Raw genomic sequence first — 15105 nt, forward strand, 5'->3', positions numbered from 1 at the left:
GAGAGAGAGGTCTTCCACCCACTGATTCACTCCCCAAATGCCTGCAATGGCCAGAGCCGTTTCTAAGCCAAGAGCATCTTCCAGGTCTCCCACGTGGGTGCAGGTGCTGAAGGACTGGGCCATCTTCTACTGCTTTCCCAGGCCATAGCAGAGAGCTGGATTGGAAGTAGAGCAGCTGGGACTCGAACCAGCGCCCATATAGGATGCTGGCACTGTAGGCAGTGGCTTTACCCGCCAGGCCACAGCGGCGCTGAGCTGAGAATTTAGCCCAGGTCTCCCAGAGTGGGGGCAGGAGCCCAACCACCCGCACCATCCCTGCTGCTCTGAGTCAGGGGCGGGATCGGCAGCTCGGTGCAGGACCTCCACGCGGGTGGCAGGGACACAGTGCTGCCTCCCAGGCTCTGTGTCGCCAGGAAGCTGCCCACGGGAGCTGGAGCTGGCTATCGAACCCAGGCACTCCGACGTGGGACATGGGGACGTGGGGGTCTGAGGCAGCTCCTTCACTACAGACCAAATGCCCTTCACCTCCAACAATCATCTTCCCCAGGCAGGTGCCCTGCACGACCCGGGAGAGAGCCCGCAGGTCCCATCGGACAGCAGTGTCAAACCTCATCCTGCATCCGAGTTACCTGGAGGGCTTTTGTTAAAACAGACTGTGTGAGGCCGGCGCCGCGGCTCAATAGGCTAATCCTCTACCTTGCGGCACTGGCACCCCGGGTTCTAGTCCCGGTCGGGGCGCCGGATTCTGTCCCGGTTGCCCCTCTTCCAGGCCAGCTCTCTGCTGTGGCCAGGGAGTGCAGTGGAGGATGGCCCAGGTGCTTGGGCCCTGCACCCCATGGGAGACCAGGAGAGGCACCTGGCTCCTGCCTTTGGATCAGCATGGTGCACTGGCCGTGGAGGCCATTGTGGGGGGTGAACCAATGGCAAAGGAAGACCTTTCTCTCTGTCTCTCTCTCTCTCAATGTCCACTATGCCTGTCAAAAAAAAAAAAAAAAAAAAGAAAAAGAAAAAGAAAAAAACAGACTGCGTGGCCTCCGCGGCCTAAGAACTTGCACTTCTGGCGAGTCCCAGAGGACACTGATGGCTGCTGGTCGCTGGCCACGCTTTGAGACCCACCGCTTTAGAATAACTGTAAGTGGGGCCAGTGTTGCCTTTGCAGAATGTGTCTTCTGGTTCCACTCGGGGGCAGAAAAGGAGGGTGGGTGGGAGGACGGGTGTTGGAGGAGCCCCTCCTTTCCTCGATGACCCTGCTGTAAGCCACGCCCGCCGGCCCCAAGCTAGGGCTGGGATACAGCGATGAGCAGGGGCCAAGGTAGAAGCCAAGCCGAGGCGGCAGCTGGAGGGGGCACCCCTGCCTCGGACGGAGCTCGGGGCGCGACAGGCAGAGCCGTGACCTGGTGGCTGACAGCTCCGCAGAAACACCAGAACGGCACCTGGTTTCACCTCTTACCTGCTCCTTCTCGAGTCTTCCCCGCTCAGCTACCGGTCTACTCTGCCCCAGCCGGTCGCAACGTCCTCTGGGGGCTGGCGCTGTCTCCCACATCCAAGCCCACAGGCTGGCGGCCCCGCCCCCCGTGACACAACTCTTACCCCAGGGTTAGGGTTAGGGTTAGGGTTAGGGTTAGGGTTAGGGTTAGGGTTAAGGTTAGTCCCAGCGCCTTTGTTCCTGGGACTTAGGTGCCCCTGCTTGGCCCCACCTCTGCCCTCTGAGCTGCAGCCAGAGCAATCCTCATTTAATTTCTAAAATTTATTTTACTTATCTGGAAGGCAGAGAGAGAGAGAGAGAAACAAACACGCTCCCATCTGCTGGTTCACTCCTCAAATGCTTGCAACAGCCAGAGCTTGGGTTGTGCTGAAGCCAGGAGCCATCGCCTCCTGCCTTCCAGGAAGCTGAAGTGGGAGTGGAGCCAGGACTTGAACCCAGGGATTCCGATATAGGATGTGGGAGAGCGGGGTCTTAACAGCCGAACCAAATGTCCACCCACCCCACCCCCCACCACTGACTTTTTTTTAAGATTGATTGGTTCTTCATTTACTTGAAAAGCAGTTATAATGAGAGGAGAGAGGTGGGGGAGGGGAGAGGGAGGGAGGGAGGGAGAGGGAGGGAGGGAGAGAGAGAGAGGGAGGGAGGGAGAGAGAGAGATGTTCCATCTGCTGTCTCACTCCCCAAATGGACACGATGGCCAGGGCTGGGCTAGGCCAAAGCCAGGAGCCTGGAGGTTCTTCCAGGTCTCCCACGCGGGTGCAGAGGCCCAAGCATTTGGGCCATCTTCTGCTGCTTCCCCAGGCACATTAGGGAGCTGGATCAGAAGTGGAACAGCCGAGTCTCCAGCCAGCACCCCTGTGGGATGCCTGCATTGCGGGTGGAGGCTTAACCTGCTGCCCTGCTGTGCCACGGTACTGCTCCCCAACACCTTTTTTTTTTTTTTAAGATTTATTTATTTTTGAAAGAGCTACACAGAGAGAAAGTGAGACTTCCATCCGCTGGTTCACTCCTCAGATGGCTGCAAAGGCCAGAGCAGAACCAGTCTGAAGCCAGGAGCCAGGAGCTTCTTCCGGGCCTCCCACGCAGGTCCAGGGGCCCAAGGACTTGGGCCATCCTCCACTGCTTTCCCAGGCCATCAACAGAGAGCTAAATCGGAAGTGGAACAGCTGGGACTTGAACTGGCGCCCATATGGGATGCTGGCACCACAGGCGGAGGCTTAACCTACTACATCACAGCGCTGTCCCTGTCTACCTAAATTTTGAAACATAAAATCAATCTGAAGCTGACTTTGGGGCACAGTGAGCACATGGCTCCTGCATTGCCAGCATCCCGTAGGCGACCACTGATTCTAGTCACAGCTTTTCTGCTTCCGATCCAGCTCCCTGCTGTGGCCTGGGAAAGCAGTGGAGGACGGCCCAAGTGCTTGGGCCCCTGCACCCGCGTGGGAGACCCAGACAGAGTTCTTGGCTCCCGGCTTCCACCTGAGCCAGCCCCAGCCATTGCAGCCATTCCGGGCGTGAACTGGCAGATGGAGCTTCTATCTCTGTCTTTCAAATAGATAAATAAATCTTTAAATAAAATAAAACAGTTAAATTTTGCTGGGTGAATGGCGCCGTGTAGGACACTGTGTAAAGGTGTCTCCCTGGGTTGACATCAAGGAGGACTTTCCAGAGGCAGGAAGGGAACTGAGGCAGCAGGGCCTGCGGTACGGCAGCTGTGCAGGAAGGGGAAGACCAGTGCAGGCGGAGGGACCAAGAAGGTCCAGGCGCACGGAATGATCTGGAAACAATAAGTTTTTTAAAAAGACTGACTTATTGGCCGGCGCCGCGGCTCACTAGGCTAATCCTCCACCTAGCGGCACCAGCACACTGGGTTCTAGTCCCGGTCGGGGCACTAGATTCTGTCCCGGTTGCCCCTCTTCCAGGCCAGCTCTCTGCTGTGGCCAGGGAGTGCAGTGGAGGATGGCCCAAGTGCTTGGGCCCTGCACCCCATGGGAGACCAGGAAAAGCACCTGGCTCCTGCCTTCGGATCAGTGTGGTGCGCCGGCCGTGGCGGCCATTGTGGGGGGTGAACCAACGGCAAAAAGAAGACCTTTCTCTCTGTCTCTCTCTCACTGTCCATTCTGCCTGTCAAAAAAAAAAAAAAAAAAAAAAAAAAAAAAAAGACTTATTGGGGCTAGCATTGTGGCATCATGGGTTAAGCAGCATCCCATGTGGACGCCAGTTCAAGTCCCGGCTGCTCCACTTCCAATCTAGCTCTCTGCCATGGCCCGGGAAGGGCAGCGAGAAATGGCCCAAGTGTCTGGGCTCTTGCCACCCAGTTGGGAGATTTAGAAGCAACTCCTGGCTCCTGGCTTTGACCTGGCCTAGCCCTGTCCATTGTGGCCATCTGGGGAATGAACCAGTGGATGGAAAATCCTCTCTCTCTCTCTCTCTAACTCTTTCAGATAAATAAAACTTTAAAAATAAAAAGATTTATTTGAAAAGTAGAGTCACAGAGAGAAAGGGCAGAGAAGGAGAGAGAGAAAGATTCATCACTTCCCAAAAGACTGCAATGGCCAGGTGTGGACCTGGCCAAAGCCAGGAGCCAGAAGCTTCGCAGGGGTGTGTCCTGTGGGCTGCGTTCCCAGGCGCCTTAGCAGGGAGCTGACATGGAAGCAGTTCAGCAGCCTGATCCACCTCAACGCCAGTCCCTGGCAAAAACAAGTTGTCCAGTTTGGCTGGAAGAAGACCGGGTGGGGGGCGGGTGGAGATCAGAGGAGCTGGAGGAGCTGCCGGCCGGCCATGCAGGCCCTGATGCCCCTGTGGGGTCTGAGCTCCATGCCAAAGACAGCAGGTAGCCCAAGCACACTGTCAGGCCAGGCATGCTGGGTGCCAGAGGACAGCCTGGCGGTGGGGGTGCCGGGAGGTGCGGGGGCCCCGGGGAGGGGAGGGATGCCAGCGCCCTGGGAGGGGGAGGCACAGGATGGGGTGAGGGAGCAGGGGGCACTCGCCACCCTCCACACCCAGGCCTCCAGCCTGGTGATGGGGTGGGCCAAGCATGCCCCGGCAAGGAGGAGCCAGGTCCGGGGACGCTGAGGGCTCTGTCAGGGACGAGCAGAGCTTGGGTCCACGTGGGCAGATGCACTACTAGGTGGGTTTTTAGAAAGAAGGCGTGGTCCCTGCAGCCAGCAGGGAAGTGGGGGCAGCGGCCGGAGGAGCATGGTGTCCACACGGCAGCCTTGGCGGGTCCAGCCCTGAGCAGCTCGTCAGCCCGGGGCTTTGGAGGGAGAGTGACAGCCACAGTTGGGGGTGCAGGAGCCTTGGTGGAAGATTCCAGTCTTCTGGGGGAGGGGGGATTGGAGCCTGGGGAGACAGGAAGGGCAGGGGGTGACCCCGTGGTGGGGGGGCACCTCCCCCACTGTAGCAGGTGGGAGGAGAGAGGCTGCAAACCAGTTCCCAGGCTGTGGCTTCTGTTTCTCGCTGTGGGGAAGGGAGAGTGGAGTGGGGCTCTGAACGCCACCGAGGAGAGGAGGCGGGGCACAGGGGGTGAGCGCTGGGCCGTGGGTGGGGCTCCTGGCTGCCACCCCGGAGCAAGGTGGCAGAGGGAGTGGGAAAAGCCCTGGGATAAGTGGGTCAGCGACAGGCTAGGAGCACTGGGGACGGAGTGGGGGGCGGGAGAGGAGGCAGAGGGGACGGAGGGGTGCATGCAGTGGGCAGAGGACTCCAGGCGGGGGAAGAACCTGCTAGTCCATGGGAGCTGCTAGACGAAGTCCTTTAGCCTGGGTAACTTAGAAACACAAGTTTATCGCCCAGCAAATCCAAGTCCTGGAGCCCAGCAAATCCCAGATCCAGGCGCCAGCGGGTTTGGCGAGGTCCTGGTTCCTCGGGATGGTGCTGACTCCTGGTCTCACAGGCGGAAGTGAGAACAAGCTCCCCCCCCCACCTGGGGGCGCTAACCCCCTCCATGAGGGTGGAGCCCTCCGATCACTTCCCAGGGTCACCCCCGCCCCACCTTTTGACCTCAGGATTTGGTGACCCGGGGCGGGGCTGGGGTGGGTGAGGTGGGGGCACTGCTTGGCTTTGGGGGGTGGGGCTCCGTGTTCCTGCTGGGTGTGCCTTCCTGCCGGAGGCTGCCTTGCCCAGGAGGGCACTCACAGCTCTCCAAGATGCCGCCCTGTCCCTGGGCCCCGTCACTGCGGGATCACGGGCCGCCTTGAAGTTCTGCCCCCAGCCTGGTGGAGACTTTGATGCTGCCGGTACCGTCCCCTCACCAGGCAAGTCCCTTCCTTCCCCCCTCTCCCGGTGGGGCTGCAGGCACAGGCCTCGCGCCCTCCTTGCCCTGGGAAGAGGCTGCAGAGAGACCCCCCCAGGTGCCCACAGAAAAGCAGGGGGTGGGGGTGAATGAAGGGCCCCTCTGCCAGCCTCATCCCCAGGCCGGACCTCTTCCTGCCTCTCAGCCTCCACGCGGAGCAAAGCTGCAAGTGTCTCGTTCTAGCAAGGCCTCCTTGCAAACCCTTGGACTTGGTATCAGCCCCGGAGCACCACGCCAGGACCCCAAGGCTCAGGGAGAGCCACTTGTCTCAGGTCGGTGGCAGCTCCCCCGCCTCCAGGCCCCTCCTCTTTAACGTTCCTGTTGCAACAGAGGCTGGCGACACCTTTCATGCCTTGTACCCCAGGGAGGCTGTGTCCCCCGTTTTCCAGGGGGGGCAGGGTCACGGTCAGGGGTCCCCTAGTTCTACACCGGGCTTAAACGTGGGATCTGCTCTCTGAAAGGCCGGATCAGTGCCGGTGCAGGCGGCCGAAGCGAGGACGGCGACGCGCGCGGCACGCCAGGCGCAGACCGCCGCGGGACGGCGCGCCCAGGTCAGTGGAAGCCGGTCTCGGCCCCACCCCCGGGTCTTTCTCTCGCGCCCACGCGTGGCTTCGCTCGTCTGCGAAGTTCCCGTCTGCGGCCGCCAGAGGGCGCGCGGGAGCGGGGGCGGGCCGGCGGCCGGGGAACCCCGGAAAGGCTGCAGCCGGGCGTGGGTCCCGCCCCGCGGGGTCTGAGGTCCGAGCGTCGGGGGCGGGCTCGAGGGATGCAGGTTCAGGGGAGCCGGGATTCCAGGGACTGGACACTCAGCGATCCGGGGAGTCGAGCGTGCTCAGACGCCAGGCCGGCTCCGATGCCGTCACCCCGGACCCTCCCCTCTTCCCCCCTTCTCCGCTCCGGGGTCCCGCCGGGCCCGGCTGCCCCTGGGTCGCATCCGCTGCACGGCTCCGGACCGCGGCCCCCCGGTGCCCCGGGAGGAGGAGAGGGGATTTCAGAATCCACGCACAGGGCGGAGGAGTGGGAGCCCACTCTTGGGGGGCGGGGGTTCGCCCGGGTCCCCTCCGGGCCAGAGCCGGCCCCGCCCGCGCCGTGGGCCCCGGGCCCCGCCCCGGCCTGGCCGCCCCGCCCCGCCCATTCCCCTCGGCTGGGCCCGGAGCCCCGGGGGCCGCCGCCGTCGCCGAGCGCCCGCCATGCGCGCTGCCCCCGCTGTCCCGCTGCTGCCGCTGCTGCTCCTGCTGGGGCCGCGGCTCGAGGCCACGGGCGTCCCGGAGCCGCCGCCGCCGCCGCCGCTGCCCACCGTGGTTCTTGCCATCCTGGCCCGCAATGCCGAGCACTCCCTGCCCCACTACCTGGGCGCGCTGGAGCGGCTGGACTACCCCCGGGCCAGGCTGGCCCTCTGGTGAGAGACACCCGGGCTGGGGCGCCCTTAGGACTCCTTAGCCCCCGCCCCGGGCTGGCCCCGTCTGCTCCCTGCACAGACACCACCCTGCCGAGCCCTCCCCCCACGACAGGCCTGCACAGCCTCCAGCGCCCCTGGAGACCCCTGGGTGCTAAGCCTGGATCCCCAGCCCACAGTGGATGGGGGCCCCAACCCTCTTTCCAGCCCCCTCCTCCTCTGGGGCCTCCCTGGGTGTCACAGGGGCCCAGCCTTCAGAGCCCAGACCCAGTCCCCAGGGGACTGTGGTTGTCTGGCTGGCCTGGAGCACACAGGAGCCTCTGCCCTCAGCCGGGGCCCAGAGTGGCAGGCGGTGGGCAGCCTGGTGGCGAGTGCTCTCAGCCCCCCCGCCCCCGGACCTTCCTGCCGGTGTCCGGTACAATCAGGGGCCACAACCCCAGTCTGTGAGAGCCCCCTCCCCCTGAGGTTGGGGAGAGATGAGCAATCACAAACCACCCCCCAGGACACACCACAGTTGGGCTGGAGGTGGGGCGAGGCCTGGGGAGGCCGCCCACAATGACCACAGCCTGGGAGTCAGTTCCCACCCCTATTAGAGGTGACACGTACTTAGTCTCACTCCCAGGAAACGGACTTAAAGGGGCAGCATCGCCTAAAACCTGGGCCCCTGGTTCGGCCCCCCACCTCCAAATTGGGAGCCCCTTCCCCAGGGGAGGGAGGTTACGCTCCGGGGCACCAGAGCGTGGGCCCTCAGCACTCCTCGGATCTGTGCGTAGGGGAAAGCTGCGGCTCTCTTGTCCAGTGCCGATTCAGAGAGGGAGAGGGGCTGGCCTGTGGTCACACAGCAAGGAAGGCAGGTGGCAGGGGAGGGTGGCAGGGGCAGAGAGGGTGCTCACCTTTCTGAGTGGCTCCTCTGGGCCATGACGCGGGCAGGACAGCGTGGACAGGAGGGGAAGGCAGGCCCAGAGAGGGACCACACAGCAGGACATGGGACTCTGGCAGCCTCAAGGGGCCGGCGCCTCTGAGAGGAGGCTGCCTCAGGGCCCAGTCCTTGTGTGGCCGGGCCCCTCACTGTCCTCCTCTGTGTCCCCAGGTGCGCCACTGACCACAATGTGGACAACACCACGGAGATGTTGCGGGAGTGGCTGGCCGCCGTGGGCGTGGACTACGCAGCCGTGGTCTGGAGGCCTGAGGGGGAGCCCAGGTGGGGATCTGGGGCAGGGGTGTGGACACTGGCGCCGCAGCCTGCAGCCAGGGCTCCGGCCCCCTCGCTGCCCCTGCCCTCTGTGTCCCCACAGGTCCTACCCGGATGAAGAGGGCCCCAAGCACTGGACTAGAGAAAGGCACCAGTTTCTGATGGAGCTGAAGCAAGAAGCCCTGAGCTTTGCCAGGGGCTGGGGCGCTGACTACATCCTGGTAAGGAGGCCTGGCGGGGGGCCGGGCCCTGAAGGGGTGGTGCCCTTCCCTAGCGAAGTCTCGCGGGACTGAGTGGCCTGCAGACCGCATCCTTTAGCTCCCAGACCCAGCGTAGAGTTTGGATCCTTCTGTTTGAACTCAGGCTGGTGCTAAGCCTGCATCCCTGAGACACATCCCAGGATATACTGAGCCTAGATTCCTGAACTAGAACCCAGAGTATAAACGTGGTCTGGATCCCTGAGCTAAAGCTCAGAGCAGGTCTCTGAATCCACTCCCTAAACCAGATCTCAGATAAGGTTCTCAGATCAGCGTCTCCAGACCTAAACACTGAGCCATTGTCCCCATAGATGCTTGGTACCTAAACGGACCCGCTAGGGTTGTTGGGTAGATCCCTGTGACTGGATCCTAGACGTCCACCCAGCGAAGTCCCTGGGGGGGCTGCAGCCCAAAGAGGGCCAGGGCCTGTGACCTCCACTCTCCAAAGTTTGCAGACACAGACAACATTCTGACCAACAACCAGACACTGCGGCTCCTGGTGGAGCGCGGGCTGCCGGTGGTGGCGCCCATGCTGGACTCCCAGACCTACTACTCCAATTTCTGGTGTGGGATCACCCCGCAGGTGAGGCCGGGGATCGGGCCTCGGACCGCAGGTGAGGCCGGGGATCGGGCCTCGGACCGCAGGTGAGGCCGGGGATCGGGCCTCGGAGGCCTGGAGCCCTGGAGCCCTGGAGCCCTGGAGCTGGGGAGGGGGGTGCCCAGGGAGCAGAGAGCCTGAGGCTCTGGGGGCCATGGACACGCAGAGCACCCCTCCCCCACCCAGGGCTACTACCGCCGCACAGCCGAGTACTTCCCCACCAAGAACCGGCAGCGCCGGGGCTGCTTCCGCGTCCCCATGGTCCACTCCACGTTCCTGCTGTCCCTGCGGGCCGAGGGGACAGCCCAGCTCGCCTTCTACCCCCCGCACCCGAACTATACCTGGCCCTTCGACGACATCATTGTCTTCGCCTATGCCTGCCAGGCTGCTGGTGAGGATCAGCCCTCCTTGGAGGCCGCTGGGCCTTTGCGCGCGTGCCACTCCCTCCATTTAGGATGCCCACGTTTTCTGGAGAGATTTGTTGGTTTGTTGGCTTGCCTGAAGAGCAGTGACAGATAGAGAAAGATCGTCCCCAAATGCCCCGCGGCGACAAATGCGGCACCTCAGCTGCTCGGCTTCACGCTGCTGCCAGGTTAGCTCTGAAAAGCACAGCGCACAGGGCAGCTGTTGCGATGCAGCCGGCTAAGCCCCTGCCTAGGACGCCCGCGTCCCATATCCCAGTGCCGCTTCAAGTCCCAGCCGCTCTGCTTCCAATCCGGCTTCCTGCCAATGCATCCCGAGAGGCAACGGATGATGACTTACGCGCTTGGGTCCCTGAGTGGAGCGTCTGACTCCTGGCTTTGACTTTGACCTGGTCCAGGCTTGGCTGTTGCAGGATCTGGGGGACAGAGGACACCGTGCCAGCGTCCCTGGGGCTCACTGTAGTTAAGGTGCTACCTACCGAAGGCAGCAAAAGGCCCCCCTGGGTGCCGGTGGCAGGCAGCACGGCGAGGGGCAGGAGGGGGTGGGGTGCAGCGCTGGGGTCAGGGTGGGGCGGTGGGGCTGGGAGAGATGGGAGGATGTGGGGTGGGGCAGCGGGGCGGCCAGCGCAGGGCCCTGTCCTGCTCAGCACCGCAGCCCGGTGCCCAGCAGGTGCCCAGCATGTGCCCAGCAGGGGCTCCAGGCAGATCTGCTGAATTAGTAATCCATCTGCAAACAGCCTCGAGATGCTGTGCGGGCCAAGCTCCCTCCCTCCGTCCACAGGCGGGGAGCCCAGTCCCAGGGAAGCCTCCCGCCCTGGGTTCTGAGAGCCCTGCCCCCACTCCGGCATTCGCCGGGGGCCTCTCTTGGCAGGGGTCTCGGCCCACGTGTGCAACGAGCACCGGTACGGGTACATGAACGTGGCGGTAAAATCCCACCAGGGGCTGGAGGACGAGAAGGTCAACTTTATCCACCTGATCCTGGAGTCGCTAGGTGAGGCTGGGAGCCTGTTCTGTGCGGGTCTTGCTGGGAGGGGTCCTGCCTCCCCCAGTGCCCCTTTTCCTGGGCCGCAGACCTAAGCTTGGAGTTCTAGCCTTGCCTGTAGCTCAGTCCCTGCCTCTGAACAAGTTTCTCTCCCCATGGAGCCTCAGTCTTCCCATCTGTAGAGTGGGGGCAGGGGGACTCTGGGACCTCCAAGGGGCCTTCCCGGTGGGGGTTCTGTGGGGTGCAGGGGCTCGGGCTCCAGGATGGCTACTTGCAGGGGCCGTGGGCACTCTGGATCAGGGGTGCTTTCCTTCGTAGTGGATGGGCCCCCCATGCAGGCCTCAGCTCATGTGTCTCGGCCCCCAAAGAGGCCCAGTAGGATGGGGTTCGACGAGGTAAGTTCCTCCTGCTCAGGATTGGGGTCCCCAGGTGGATGGGTTCTTCCGGCCCCTCCACGCCCCCACAGCGCCCCCTGCTGCCTCCTCCAGGTGTTCGTCATCAGCCTGGCGCGCAGGCCGGAGCGCCGGGCGCGCATGCTCAGTTCCCTCTGGGAGATGGAGATCTTGGGGCGGGTGCTGGACGCCGTGGACGGCCGGTGAGGCTTCCTGGGGCCCGTGTGGTCCATCGCTGAGCGCCCGGGAACGGGAAAAGCAGACATGTTGAAGGAGCTTCCTGTTCTAGGAGGCATCCACTCCGGGCAGACTTGGGGCAGGATGCCTCCCTCAGCTCACCAGAGGGAGGAGGTGGTTCAGGGCCAGGGTTTGGGTTCCAGGTCTCGTTCTCAACCTACTAGAAAGGCAGGGTGGCATAGAGAGAGACAGACAGATCTCCCATGCGCTGGTTCACTCCCCAAATGCCTGCAGCAGCCAGGGCTGGGCCAGGCTGAAGCCAGGAGCCTGGAACTTCATCCCGGTCTCCCACGTGGGCAGTAGGGACCTGGCCACTTGAGCCAGCATATGCGGCCTCCCAGGGTGCACACTGGCAGGCAGCTGGATTGGAGCGGGGGAGCCAGGCCTGGAACTGGCACTCTGATACGGACGCGGACGTCTAAGTGGTGGCCTCGCCCACTGCGCCGCTGCGCCCGCCCGTTCTCCGTGAAGAGGGAGGCGTAGAATCCCGAGGCTTGGGTGTCTTCAACTGTGTTCCTCTCATCCGGGACTTTGGTGCCTGAGAGGTGGGGAAGGTGCAGGCCAGCCCTGGTCCCCGGGGGTCGGAGGCCAGGCTCCTGCAGCCACCAGCATCACAGGGCCCCATACACCTGCTGCTGTCTGCTCCAAGCCCCTGGCGCTTCTGGCCCATGGGTGTCCACCGTTACTCAGGCCTCCGCCCAAGAAGTCTCCCCCAAGTTCTCCACGTTCATCCTGGCATGGCTTCCCTCGGCAGCTGCCCTGCCCCGCCCCCCAAGACCTCCTGAGCTGGTGACGGTTCCTGACGGTTCCCCGGACCCCCAGGAATCTCACGCCTGAAGTCTCCTTCAGACCGGCTCCCGCGGGGCCACTGCTGTGACAGCAGCATCTCCCATCGGAGTGCCTGCTAGAGTCCCGGCTGCCCCAGTTCCGATTTGGCTCCTGCTAATGCCCCTGGGAAAGCAGCAGAGGACGGCCCAAGTCTTTGGGTCCCTGCCACTCATGTGGGAGACCCACATGGAGTTCCTGGCCCCTGGCTTTGGCCTGGCTCAGTCTCGGCTACTGTGGCTATTTGGAGACTGAACCAGTGGATGGAAGAGTCTCTCTCTCCCTCCCTCTCTCTCTCCTCCCCTCCAGCTCTCTCTCTCTCCCCCTCCCCTTTTCTTGGTCACTCTGCCTTCAACAAGAATGAAAACAAACAAGCCAGCTTCAGCAGTCACAGGCCAGACCCCCCCCCAAGGGCCACTGACCGCCCCCCGTGCTCTGTCCCCCAGGACGCTCAACAGCAGTGTCCTCAGGAGCCTGGGTGTGGACCTGCTCCCTGGCTACCAGGACCCCTACTCGGGCCGCACGCTGACCAAGGGCGAGGTGGGCTGCTTCCTCAGCCACTACACCATCTGGGAGGAGGTGAGACACCCCGAGGGGAGACCAGGGCGCCCCGGCACTGGGTGAGCTGCACCCACAGTGCGCGGCCAGCGGCTGCTGCCTTCCTCCCCTGGCGCCGCGCTCTCTACTGAGCACCTGCTGTGTGCTGGGAGACACTCACGTCCACCTGCTTCCTGCCATGGGGATCCCCCGGGGTCTCAGGGCCCAGAGGGGCTCGGAAGAGAGAGGCGGGGCCATCCACAGGCTCGGGGAGAGGAGCCCTGTTCTGACTTTGAGGCCTCATGTGGGTGGGCGTGGGGGGGGGGAGGGGCTCGTCTTCCTGGTGGAGGAAGCCAGTGTGGCCCTGTTCCCCTCCCAAATGTCTGTCCCCGTCCTTTCCACGGTAGAGACCTTCACGCTTCTCCCGAGGGCCCCTGGTGGCGAGCCCAAGCCCTGGCCTCCCGGGATGCAGCTGTGCCCTACGAGGGTAGCAAGGGTCCTCATTACCTTCGGGATCCTGCTGGGAGAGCCAGACTGGGGCCTGGAGGGCCTTGCGTGCCGGGGCAGCTTGGGACTTCGGCCCCCGGGCAGTGGGAGCCCTCGGCAGACTCTGGGGCCCCAGGCCGAGCAGCTGGGCGGAGCCTGTGGGCTTCAGCCAGGTGGGAGGCGGTGGCTCCCAGCGGAAGAACCCCTGCCGCCCGCGTGTCCCACAGGTGGCTGCCAGGGGCCTGGCCCGGGTCCTGGTGTTTGAGGACGACGTGCGGTTTGAGAGCAACTTCAAGGGGAGGCTGGAGCGGCTGATGGAGCAGGTGGCAGCAGAGGAACTCCCCTGGGACCTGATGTAGGCAGCCCGCACCCCCTGGGGGCAAGGGACAGGGGTGCGCCTCGGCCTTGCGTCTTCCTGCTTGGAATCCTGCCCAGAGCCTGGCCCTGGGAGAGGCTGACACCCCAGGACGCACAGTGACTCCTGGGGCCCTTGCTGTCGCTTGCAGCTACCTCGGCCGGAAGCAGGTGAACCCTGAGGAGGAGGTGGCCGTGGAGGGGCTGCCCGGCCTGGTGGTGGCTGGGTACTCGTACTGGACGCTGGCGTACGCCCTGAGCCTGGCAGGGGCCCGCAAGCTGCTGGCCTCACAGCCCCTGCGCCGCATGCTGCCTGTGGACGAGTTTCTGCCCATCATGTTTGACCGGCACCCCAAGTGAGCATCTCACGGGGGTGGGCAGGGGCGGCCCGCACAGGAGCCCCCCGGGGAGACTGTGGCTGGCGAGGCCTGTGTCGTCACCCGGGAGTAGCCCTGGAGCCAGGCCAGGCTCCGTGTAAGCACTGCGTGTGGGCCCCTCCTGAGCCTCTGTCCTCATGGAAAGTGGGGGTGATAGAAACCCCGCATCCTGGGCTGCCGTGGGGACGCGGCCGGGGCTGGCACGCGGTCTGGGGGGAGGGCTGAGCTGTGGCCCCTCCCCGCAGCGAGCAGTACAAGGCGCACTTCTGGCCGCGGGACCTGCAGGCCTTCTCAGCCCGACCCCTGCTGGCCGCCCCCACCCACTACGCGGGGGACGCAGAGTGGCTCAGTGACACCGAGACGTCCTCCCCCTGGGACGACGACAGCGGCCGCCTCATCAGCTGGAGCGGCTCCCAGAAGACCCTGCGTGGCCCTCGTCCAGACCTGGCCGGCAGTAGTGGCCACGCCCTCCATCCCCACCCCCGGGATGAGCTCTAGGTGAGGCCCGGGCCTCACTCTGCCTCTCTCTGGCTCTGTCTCTCTGCGTCTGTCCCACTGTGGTCCTCTCTCTCTCTCTCTCTCTCTCCTGGCCCGCCAGGTGCCGCTCCAGTGGAGCGCGCAGGACGTGGCTGCAGCTGTGCAGTTGGGACAGGAGCAGGAGCTGCCCCCGGGAGCCGTGGACCAAGCTGCTGCCCTGGGCAAGGCCGCTCTGCCCTCCTGACCCCTCTCACATCAGGAGAAACCACTCAGAGACGGATCTCATTCCTCAAAGGTCACACAGCACAAGGGCGGGACTTGGGGTTCCCTGACCCTGCCTGGCTGATTCCGGGGCTGGGGGTAGAGGAGGGAGGTGGCTCCCCAGCCTTCAGTTTTCAAGCCGGGCGGAACCCAGGAGCCTCCGGGGCCCCTCTGCCCCTTCTACCTCCACCTCGGCCCCTTCCCAACTCAGCGTTCAGGTCTCGCCAGCAGCTGCTTCCCCGGGAAGTGGCAGGTGGACCCTTGCAGATCTGGTGCCCAGCACACAGTAGGCCTGCAATAAAAGCCCACTGTATTTGCACTTTATACTTTCTGAGCCGTGGTGGAGCCTTGTTGCTTCTGAGCCGGACTGGGAGGGAGCGCGTGCCGAGGCAGGGAGACTGTTGGCGTGGAGGGGGAGCTGGGCACTCTGGCCTGACCTCCGTGCTGGGTGACGGGGCAGGTGCCACCCCGGCGCTGGCTTCATCTGCTCTTGGGTCGCTGGGGTGGGGCTGATGTCATCACTGCGGTCACTTTG

The 15105-nt window shown here is 63.9% G+C and overlaps 1 protein-coding gene across 8 annotated transcripts; it reads left to right on the plus strand.

The window, feature by feature from the left end:
• The first annotated feature begins 1015 nt into the window (after positions 1–1015).
• On the plus strand, positions 1016–14894 carry CERCAM (cerebral endothelial cell adhesion molecule). 8 transcript variants are annotated; one of them, XM_089320711.1, is made up of 15 exons: positions 1016–1131; positions 5926–6052; positions 6242–6331; positions 8264–8374; positions 8469–8586; positions 9071–9205; positions 9407–9611; positions 10514–10633; positions 10943–11019; positions 11113–11219; positions 12525–12657; positions 13329–13456; positions 13608–13811; positions 14078–14330; positions 14431–14894. In XM_089320711.1, the coding sequence occupies exons 4-14, from the start codon at positions 8301–8303 to the stop codon at positions 14328–14330; spliced, it is 1554 nt and encodes a 517-aa protein (XP_089176837.1). In that variant the 5' UTR covers positions 1016–1131; positions 5926–6052; positions 6242–6331; positions 8264–8300; the 3' UTR covers positions 14431–14894. The 8 variants fall into 8 exon arrangements, 7 of the variants coding, with proteins under 7 accessions (XP_089176837.1, XP_089176838.1, XP_089176841.1 ...); XM_089320712.1 differs by lacking the exon at positions 1016–1131 and adding an exon at positions 5571–5742; XM_089320715.1 differs by lacking the exon at positions 1016–1131 and having other exon boundaries at positions 5851–6052.
• The last annotated feature ends 211 nt before the right edge of the window (positions 14895–15105 follow it).

This window comes from Oryctolagus cuniculus, chromosome 1 (genome assembly GCF_051225735.1).
Source record: "Oryctolagus cuniculus isolate XC-2025 breed Fujian yellow rabbit chromosome 1, ASM5122573v1, whole genome shotgun sequence".
In the NCBI taxonomy this organism is placed as follows: Eukaryota; Metazoa; Chordata; class Mammalia; order Lagomorpha; family Leporidae; genus Oryctolagus; species Oryctolagus cuniculus.